Genomic DNA, 10,956 nt, shown 5'->3' on the forward strand with positions numbered 1-10,956 from the left:
ATGAATATGCTATATATAGCATTAAAGTGCTGCATTAACTTCAGTCATTTGCCCACGTGATCTTGAGTTATGATGCACGATGACAGTTGCCAAAACTTTCCAATCAATGAGTTACGTTTCAGTTTGTAACATCACATTATGTTTACTCCTCTTGGTTGGTTTTGTAAAAAAGTGAACAAGAACTAACTTACTTTTTCCCCCCAAATGAAGCAATGTACAGGTGTGAAAGAACCATAGTCAAGTCTTTCAGAGAAGGTCTCAAGTTAAAGTAAATTGAGACCAAGTCAGCCATTTGAGTCCAAGTCAAGTATCAAGTTAAAGTCTGTCAAGTCAAGTCCAAACCAAGTCTCTAGTCAAAATTAGTCAAGACAAATTCCAAGTCTGTCAGACCAAGAAGTGATTCTTCTCAAGTGCTTGATGGCAAGTTCAAGCCAAAGTTTTTATAAGCAAACCAGTTAACATATGTCAACTCTGAATGCCAACGCTAAAGTCAATGTCTTTTTAATCTAGTTGTAACAATTAAATATTTTGATATTTTTATGACATTACTTATTATTTGCATAGTAATCTCATTTTGATTATGTAATTGATTTTTAATGCCTCCACTCCACTGCACTTTGGTCAGCATTTGTTGTCTTTAAATGCGGCCTACAAACAGACTACATTTTTCTCTCAGGAGTTGGATCTGGATCTCTGTGTCAAGATGTTAAGTCTTGATGTGAGCCTCTAGAGGCTGACATGGAGGTCGATCCTTTCTCCTTATTCTGAATAACTGTCTTTGGGAATATGACAGATGACCAATCCAGGAAAACCATGTTGCCAGGATACCAGCAGTAAAGTCAGTCGCTCTCGTTATTGGCTGGAATACCTGGCCCTTTTCATAGCTATTCAAAAACAGGCCATTCTGCAAAAATATGTATTTACATTTCCCAAAATTGCATGGTGGGTGCCTGTGGGTTTTGGAAAGGCCACAGGGGTAAGGTTTTATATTGCTTGTACTATATGTTTGCTTGTAATTTGTAGAAAGCATGCTTGATATGTTGCCGTCAGAAAATATTTTTATGGCTCAAATGCAAATGGGTATTTGCAAACAGGTTTTATGTGCCACTGGAGATTACCTCTGAAACAGATCCTGCAGAAAACATCTTGACACCAGCCAAACAGCTAAAATATTTCAAAGATTGCAGAGCTCTCACAATGTAAATGTAAACATTTTGAGATGTATTTTACATAGTGTGGGTCATTATTACTTTATACCAGCTGTTCATCATGTATTGACTCCATTAAATAATCACAGCAAGTGGAATATAACCTGCAGCACACTGGCACCTCTCCATTTTGTTATGGTCCCATATTTTAACAACTTGCTGCTGCAGCTTCAGCCCACTCAAACCCTCCCAACATAATGTACCTCTTCCTAGATCTACACAGAGCCTTCTCCCTGAGGTCCAACTTTGTTCTTGAACCACAAACTGCTGCTGGGGAACAGTCGAGGCCCGATAAAGCAACCTTCAGCGCCCCAGAGTGTGACATGTGGAGTTGTGTTACTCGTGATGTGAGTAGCTAATGATGAGAACAACTGAAAATGGTCACATCTGCCTGGAAATTTATGTAAAGCAAGGGTTATTTATGACTTATCACTTGGAATAACAGTTACCACAGTTATCTTATTCAGACTTTTGTTGGCCTTTTGTGGAATTCGTTCTAAATTGAAATTATCAGTAGGGTTACGGGTTTAGACATGTCATGATGTAGTGATAATACCAACCATTTTCAAAACAAGGTATAATAGTGCTTCACAGAAAAATGCCACATTCCAAAACAATAAAATACCTATTTGAACAATACGAAGAAAAGGTAGTTTGATGCTTATTAATCTGATAAATTAAAAACAGATTTATTTTTTTTAGACCAATTTTGAGACTTGTGTCTTTGGTTTTCTCATTTCCATGCTTGGCTCCTCTCAGCTGAAAGGTTGTGCTGAATCCAAACTTAACATGGGAACAATGCAGTATTCAACACTACCTTAATGAGATGTTTTCAACTCGCAACCCACCTCATATTTCACATCAACAAGGAGAGAGAAGATCTGCCAATTTTGTGGCTAGGAAATGTCAAGCTGCTATGGACGTTTCTCTTTTCTTCAACGTACATGTTGCCTCGAGCAAACAGCTTGAGCAGTCTTTAGTTGATCAGTCATTTAACAGGGATATATCATATAATCAAATTTTAAATGGATTAATTTAACCTGAAGGGCCCAAATTTTTGGCCCTTTGACCCTGTCACATAGTTGCACACTATTACTCTGCTTTATCAAAAATAACAGAAAACCTAAAAGCAGAGCAGGATCCAATCGGATGCTGTGAATTAATCGGTCATTTATTTTGGAATTCAACCCTTTCTTTGGTTTCAGTTGCTTATTAGCTACAGCTTTGCTTTAATGCCTGGCTTGGCGAACTCCAACACAGCACCCTCACAATCAAATTGGAAACAGACTTTTACCTTCTGCCTCTCTCACAAACGATACTCTACTCTCTGCAGGTTGCTTTTCTTCCGTTTCTGCAAAGCAAATATTTTTTTATAACTTGCTGTTGAATATTGATATAATAACAATGGCTGAGTAATGCTCTGTAATATGTGAAGTTTTCTTTACTCTGTGAAACATGCTAAGTTTCCTGCTGTGTCAGCATATGAAGGGAGAAAAAAAGCTGAATGCCAAATGTTTAGGTAGCGCACACCACGATATCTGAACATCAGTCACTCTCACTCAATCGTGTAAAGCCATACAATATATATACACACACACATATGTAATGTCCAAAATATCTGTATACACTGTTTTCCTACTATATGAGCAAACATTTGGAGCTGAAACACATTGGAGACCATCCGCCATGCTGGTCTTGTGAAGAACCATGTCCTATCTATTCCTTCTGTGCATGTAGCCAATCATAGCCCAACCAAAAACAAAACTTTTTGTTTATTTTCTTTAATTCAAGTGAAATTCAGTGACTGTTGAGTATTTTGACTTGCTGTGTATTTAGAGTGTTTTAGCCACAAATATGTGCAAGTAGGGTTACTTCATTCATCATATATCCATATTGCATCAACATCATGCCCCTGGTTAGACCTATTTTACAACAGGAAAATAGAACTATGTCGCAGCACTCCCCCGTCCCGCCTGAATGCTATGTCTTTCTCAATATCTCTGAGTGGGCCCAAAAAAGCAAAAACAAACCAAATGGCCAAATGGCCGGACAGCACAACCAGTGAAACTGCTGATTGTTTGAAAGTAACTTAAAGCTTCAACAATGGCATCATCTTAGTCATCTAACAGTTACTGTCACCTTTTTTTTTTTTTTTTTACAGCTACTACAATTGGAAAACACAGGTGTCCACATCTAATTCGAGTCCTAACTTTGAGGTGATTTATGACGACCCTAACGGCCTTCTCTTTAAGAACAAGAGGGACAAGAAGATCCTGAATGTGGACCCCTTGGTAGGTTTTTTTGTTGTTGTTTTTTTTGTTATTGTTGTTGCCCTTCTTTGTTTTTAGGCCCCAGGGAGACAAATGGTACTGCTAATTAGATCAGTTCACCTGTTCCACAGCAGTAAAAACATCCCAGGAAAGCAAAAAGCCTTTAGGGCGAAAAATTCTTTTCGAATCTTTTTTGCTGCACTTCTTTAAAGCTAATTTTGTTGTCCTCATGGCTCAGGGATTTGCCATGTACCCACAACATCTTGTTTGTTTAATATGGTCTGGGACCTTTTGTTGCATTCCGTGGACTTACTTTCTCCCTCGTCTCCAGTTTAAAACATCAAATGTAAAAATGTTGAACTTTTTAAATAGTTACTTTTCTTACCTAGTTTTCAGCGCGTCTTAATTAACAACAGATATTAGACACAGAAGGACACTACACTATAAGAGAAGTGGTTGGAGAAACTGGGAGAGAAAAAGAAATCAATGGGAGGGAAAGATATTTGCTTTCCACCTGCACAAAGAATGGAGGATCAAGGGGTCGAGACAGGTGCTTCCTCCACACTCACAGTCTGACAGGGGCCCTGGAAGAATAACGCTTGACAGACGGTGTTTTTTTCTCTCCAGTTTCCCTCTTTGCTGGGGGGTAGGGAAGTAGTTGGTGGGGCTGAACTATTTTGAAATTGCAGACAGAGCTGTGGGGACTGCGTTTTTGAGGCCAAGCGCCAAAATGGCAGCACAGTGTTCTAGCTGCGGTCGAGCACCACCCCGACCAGGCTGTCTATTAAAAACACAAGAGAAGGCATAGGAAGCCAGACACAGCAAACCACCCGTGTGCCCAGAACCCAGCTCAGCTCAGCCCAGATTGGCTCGGCATGGAGAAGCACAGAACCATCCGGCTTTTAACCCACCATGAGCTCACTAGCTGCTCATGTGGCCACAGATCCGCAGCGGAACCTTCCAAAATCAAGGCTCCCATCAACTCATTTTGGGTGGTTTGTTTGTTTTTCTGCCTTTGTTATACCATGACCACTTTTTTTGTCCTTGGGTTGGGGGATGGAGGGGTTGTCATATTTCAAAAATGACAAAGTAAAACTTTCATGTTTAACGTTACTAAATGACCTGAGTATTGACACATTTTGGTTTCTGTAAAAAAAAAAAAGTAAAAACATTTTAAAAAGCTTATCATTTAATGTTTCCCAGTTTCCCTTAATTGGGTTTTATGTGTCTATGAAGTCATTTTTTATTGGCCTATTTTTATTTACACTCTTTTCAACTAGCAAAGGAAGGCCACCTCACTTATTAGGACACCCACAAGTGTGTTTGAGGTAAAAGTGTAAATTGAGTGTAATGGTTGGCTATGGATCCACTCCCACTAGAAGCTTTTGACACACTTAGCCTTAAATAAATGTTCCCAGCTGGCAGTGGCTTCACATCTTAGGGGTGGGGCCATGTCAGTTCTGACATTCAAAGTAACAGAAAACGTCTTGGAGAATGAACAATGACAGTCACTGTCACATTATTGCATTTGGCCTCCGCTTTAACATAATATATGGCATCTTTCATATTTGAAACTTGCATTAAGAGATATTTCCTATATAAAACACTGAATCTAATGAATCTTTGTCATAGGGAAAGGTGAAGAATGAATACCAACTTAAAGCTTTATGCTTTTAGCTCACAGTTTTGGTTCTCCAGTGAAACATAAACTGTATAGTTGAGTTTCGTGGCTTTTATTAACACTGCATGCCCAGCACTAAATGGACGGAAAAAGTTGGCTAACTTATTTATAACGTGGAACAATCTGGTAGATAATAGCTAAAGATGAAATTATGCTTCTGCACATTTACATCAATCTATGTAGAGAAGGGTCATGTGGGAGGCTCACAGATGAGCCTACGCGCACACTTTTGAAACACTTGTGGACGTTTACCAATGTGGAAGTCTTTGCTAAAATGTTTTTCAAATATTCTTAATGCCACTATAAAAACATCCTATGTCGGAGTGTCGGTTAGCTCAGTTGGTAGAGCTTCCACCCCATATACAAAGGTTCAGTCCGTGCCGCAGCGGCCCAGGGTTCGAATCCGACCTGTAGCCCTTTGCTGCATGTCATTGAGTTGAGCTGAAGTGAAGCAAATTTAAAGAAAGTGAACTGATGCGTCCACAAGGGCTTAAAAAAATGTAAGCACATCACACGTGATGACACTTTGATAAAGCAATGTGGAAATTCACTTTACATTTATTTTGAATAAACCTTTGTAAATTAAGTGCTCTTAATCTGTGCTGGGTTCCAGTCTGGTTCCGGTGAGGACTCCAACAGGATGTTCCTACAGTCGGACCTCTACATCCATGTCGTCGTCTACGACCACAACATCAGGACGGTCTAAGTTTCAGCGGCTGCTGCCGACACATTCATACATATGGCACATATTGGAGTTTACTGGAAGCCTCTAATTTGAGTGAGTTGCTGTAGTTGCACCATCATTTACAAACGGTTTCCCTCATATCATGCATGCCATCTGGGTGGAGGTGCTGCAGTGAAAAAATGACTTTAAACTGAAGAATCCCAAAGGAAGAAGTTGATGGACTGGTGTGACAGCCTGGAAGTTTCCTTGCAAAGAGTATGTGTGTGTTACTTTACATTTTGTGACATTATCCTTCTATAAAGCAAGAACAAAAAATAGTTTTTTGTTTAGGTCTTTATTCCTTATAGTGAAGACTTAGACCCAGTTTGTTTTACATTCTCCAAGCAGCAGTCCTCAATAGGGGCAGGAACCTGCTTGGGGACCCCGGGCTTGTCCCATAGTTTGGCCTGGCATGTTTTGGGCTGTTTGTCTAAACAAATTAAAGGCGTAAGAGCTTTGAAAGATGATGGGGGTTGCTTTTATGTCTTCCCCCAGGCTGCGGTAGCTCCGATTGGACTGGTAGAATGGGTAATGGGCTTAAAGCATTCCACATGTTCCCAGATGCAAGGCACACTTTACAGGACATCAAAGTGCTCTATCATTTACATATTAGCCATTCACTATGACATTTTTAATGGAAGTCAATGCTACAAATAACCTGCTTTGGGAATTATTTAGGAAGTGCGGAAGACTTTTATCAACTTGCTCCCTTTTAATTTAAGATAAAAAAATGTTTGCATTAGTTTTGAAACACATGGAAGGAATCAGTCACCCCACAAGTAACATCTATAAGCTAATAAATTACAGGGTCTTTGTTATTTGTTCCTAATTTTGTTGTCTGTACAATCGGCATACACATAGTTGGGGGAGAAAAAGGCTTTTTCCATTTAGTCACAAGAAGACATCCTGCACATGTGCCCCATGGAGGCATTTTTGTACAATCTTAACTATGGAGTATGCACTTTTACACATACATCGACTTTTGAATCAGCAATGCGCTCTTACCCCATTGTTTAAATTGCCCGCCAAACCTATATTGAATTAATATGTAAAATACAGTTTGTAACGTTTTCCCGCAAGGATGTAGTTACACAACTTTAAGTTTTGTATGATGATATCACAACAAAATCACCTTTCACTGGAAAAATAATATTCTTTAGTAGGATAGTCTCACATTTTGAGGGGGAAATATGTTTATTTGCTTTTTGAGCATTAGATGAGAAAGATGTCCATATGGTATGGTTAATATGAAATTACAGCCAGCAGACAGTTAGCTTAAGTTATCATGGAAACAGCTGGGCAGAGTGATGCTCATCATAAAATCTGCCTACCAGCACCTCTTAAGCTAACTAATATATCTTTTTGTGTAATAAATACAAGAATCAAAAATTTTGTTTGACAGGTGGTTGTGCTGGACTATTTCTTGGCCATTTCTTCGTTATTATTATTATAATTTTTTTTTTATCAGCCAGGCTAGCTGTTTCCCCCTCGCTGTCTCCTGACCTGACCTTAACTTAATATTACATGTTTCCCCAACATGCTCAACTACTCCTTCAAACTGACATAGTGGCAGGCAGAGTTTGTACTCATATCACTGCGTCCATTTAACTGAAATTTCTTTCTGAAAGTAATGGGATTTAAACAAATTAGTTCATTCTAACACAAATGTCTAATGTCAATTTCCACTGGCTGCATCTGTTTATCTGTTTTGACTGAATTGGACCCTGTTGGCCTCATTGAAACAATATGTGTGGTGACATGGGGATGTGGGTTCTGGTTCTGTAAAAGCAAGGGTTTGTGGAATGGGGGGGGGGTTATGGTTTTCATAATCAGTGGGGTCTCTGGTTGTTTTCTAAGAAGATGTGAGTTCTGGGCCTGTTTTGGGGTGATAATGAGTTAGTGAAAGTCTTAAGGGGTTATAAAAATGTGACCATGATTGCGAGTGTGATCCTTTCTTTTGTCCTCTTTGTTATTGTATGTCATTATATGTTGTTTTTTTTTGTTTTTGTTTGTTTGTTTTGTTTGTTGTTTAATGTTTATCTTGAGCTGGTTGTGTTAAGCATTCTCTAACCTCTAACAGTTTTTTTTCTTCTTATTGTGTCACCAATGCTAACCTGACTGACAAGGATGGGAGGCACATTCAAATGTTGATTGAATGATTGTGTTAAGAATGCCATTTCCTCCCTGACATTTTTCGGAGGCCAGATTAACCTAAGGGCGAGAGCTATCAACAAACCATCCACCTGACTGTCTCAATACCTGACCTGCTTTGTTTTTTTAATGTGTTGGAAGTAAGAACACAAATCGGCTGGGTTACAAACAAATATTTCATCCCCACCTACAGCTGTGCAGGCTTACAGGCCGCAACTTATTCATGTGGCCTGGTGATGGTGATGGAACAGCCCCGCTCTGTTCTCCCTCCCTGAAAATAGCATTGGTCAGTCCAAACACCTACCAATCATGCCCATGAAAAATAGGCAAATTTAAAATGCCAGTTGATTGACAAATGAGCAGGTATCGCTCATGAAATACACAGGCTACTTTTTATGTGCCTTACCTCTGTGGAAGACCAAAAAACCGAGTCCCTGGAACTCACCCAGACAGATCATGTGTCTGCAAATAGTAATGATTTCACAATAAAGTCTAATTTAAATGGTTATATCCCTCTTCATTTCTTTTATTGGGCTTTTAAGCTGTTAGGGTTTTAACTGAAGCGTGGTTTATTAGTTTGAGGCCTGACTTGCCCCTAATATGCACAACATGAGGTAAAGAGGTGGATTCAGACTAAACTGGGGTTTAGGAGGTAGAGGCACTATTTAGTCTTCTCCATGTAACAAGCTCAGTTTCACTTCAGTTTGTATCTCTCCTTGTTGCTTTGCCTTTTTTACATCTTTATGCGTTTGACATGTGATTGCCAGAAACATTTGAGCTGCAGAGGACCTAGATAGATGAAGCAAACACAATGACACTGTGTCACTAAATTTACATGACTTAGATTAAAACTTGCACATGAAACCATGAGAACTAGCAGGTGTGAGGGCTGGTTATAATAATGTTTTTCAGACGATGCAACAATAAATTAAATGAAAAGTATAGCCTGGCATGCCAAACTTTTTTTTCAAAATGGTACTGACAGGAGCAGTAAAGCAAACAAACAGACAATAAACTATACTATGTTTCTGTTCACAATCATATATCATTTATAGGATACCTTAGCAATTTGAACCCAGTATATGTTCTGATTAAAGTGCCCTGAGTTATAACTGCATAATACTGGAGATTCTTGGGATTTTAAGCAAAACTGCAAATATGATTTATGATAAGTGTGTTGATGATCTCTTCCAGTTCAGTCTTCCAGATGAGATTGGATAAGCCAAACCTCTGAGCATCTGCACCTCAATATGTCAAGCAGGCCTTATGTTAAAGGGAAGATTCACATTTTTTCAGGTCTGTCTTAAAACAAGAGTCAGGTGTACATCGAAAGCTTGCTTTTCATGCTAGTCATTAAGAGGTCCTTTGTATAAAAAGACATTGCAAAGTTCATTTAAAACCAAAATTAGGCTTTAGTTGTCTGTGTTAGAGCTAAGTATCTTCCAATGTCCACCTGACTATTGTTGGAGAATAATTTGAAATTCATGCTACTCCGACCAAGTACAAAGGAGCGCAAATGCAGTTGCTTCATTCCAACAGCTGTCAGTCTCTTTAACACCAGCATGATGAAGTCATACTTTCTTCAGCATGACTTTTATTTAATGTATAATTATTATTATTGAGTAAATTTTTATCCACCTTGTGTGTACAAGCTGCTGTGATAAGTGAATTTCCCCACTGTGGGATCATTAAAACCTTATCTTATCTTATCTTATCTTATCTTATCTTATCTTATCTTGTCTTATTTTATGACACACTGATATTCCAATTGACTTTCTTGTTTGATAGACTGGACCACATTTTGTTTTGAACAGAACATAATTTAAGTCTTAATTTAAATATCACTATTAACCTTTTAATATTAAGTCTGTTTTATTAAGAGGTTGTTGTTGTTGTTGTTTTTTTTCACAGCAGACATCTGTGCAGCATTGCCCACATGTATAAACCTCTCCATCTTGTGCAATGTGACAAATATAACTCACAGTAATCACTTTATTCATCCACATGTTCCCTGTTATACTTTAAATAGGTTTTAAATCAATCCAAAACTAAAGGAAAGACCTGAGTGAGTGAGTGAGTGAGTGAGTGAGTGAGTGAGTGAGGTTAATTTAATTTTCATGTTTTATTTCATGGACTACACATCTGCACTGATTTATTGATTGATTGAGATTGATTGAGATCTTCTGAGATGTCAGTCAGGTCTTTGACGCCAGCTGACTTCACTTCACTGCTGCTTTTTTATGTTGTTTGAATCTCTCCTGCCCATCTCCACCCCAGCAGAAGGGGTTAAACCCGTTCAGTGTGTTGACTCCTATGAAGGACATGGCATGCTAATATTATTGCCATCAGATGTCCAAGGGCGGGGAAATGCCCTAATCATTTCCTCCCGAGTGCCCCTGAAAGAGAAGCCCAGTGGTGGGGGGTGGAGGGCGGCTGGATGGGGTGTTTAAACCCCGCCTGGATGGCCTGTTTGGGTGACGGTGGGGAAGGACGTGGGGGGCACCATAACAGCATCCGGATCGGACCGTGATGGTACAGGATGTGTGTGCTTAACTCCATTGAACTAAACTAAATAGGGGAGAGAGCCTTTAATGCCGACAATAAGCCGCTTCATTCAGCAGCGCGGCCCAGACGCACAGCTCTGCGGAGTAGAAATTACGCACGGAGGGGCTGCTCTGTGGCACCAGTTCAGATATTAAAATCAGTTCAATAAATCGGCGGAATGTCTCTCAATAAAATATTTTTTAAAAATCCGTCTCGAATCAACTGGCTAAACAATCTCGTTCAGCCCTTGATAACATGAGATAATTTGTCCCCAGGCTAAACGTGCGTAAAAGTATCTTGAACAGGAAACTCTCTCTCTCTCTCTCTCTCTCTCTCTCTCCCTCCCTCTCTCCCTCCTTCCCTGCGTGTGTGTGTGTA

General features: G+C 39.3%; 1 protein-coding gene across 1 annotated transcript in view; it reads left to right on the top strand.

Moving 5' to 3' along the window:
• cfap299 (cilia and flagella associated protein 299) overlaps positions 1-6,097 on the top strand; it is a 68,498-nt gene extending 62,401 nt beyond the window's left edge. The window contains exons 5-6 of the mRNA XM_019272413.2: positions 3,370-3,499; positions 5,773-6,097. Coding sequence (XP_019127958.1) covers positions 3,370-3,499; positions 5,773-5,865 — 223 coding nt within the window. The 3' untranslated portion in view covers positions 5,866-6,097. The remainder of the gene's footprint in view (positions 1-3,369; positions 3,500-5,772) is intronic.
• The last annotated feature ends 4,859 nt before the right edge of the window (positions 6,098-10,956 follow it).

This window comes from Larimichthys crocea, chromosome III (genome assembly GCF_000972845.2).
Source record: "Larimichthys crocea isolate SSNF chromosome III, L_crocea_2.0, whole genome shotgun sequence".
Taxonomy (NCBI): Eukaryota; Metazoa; Chordata; class Actinopteri; family Sciaenidae; genus Larimichthys; species Larimichthys crocea.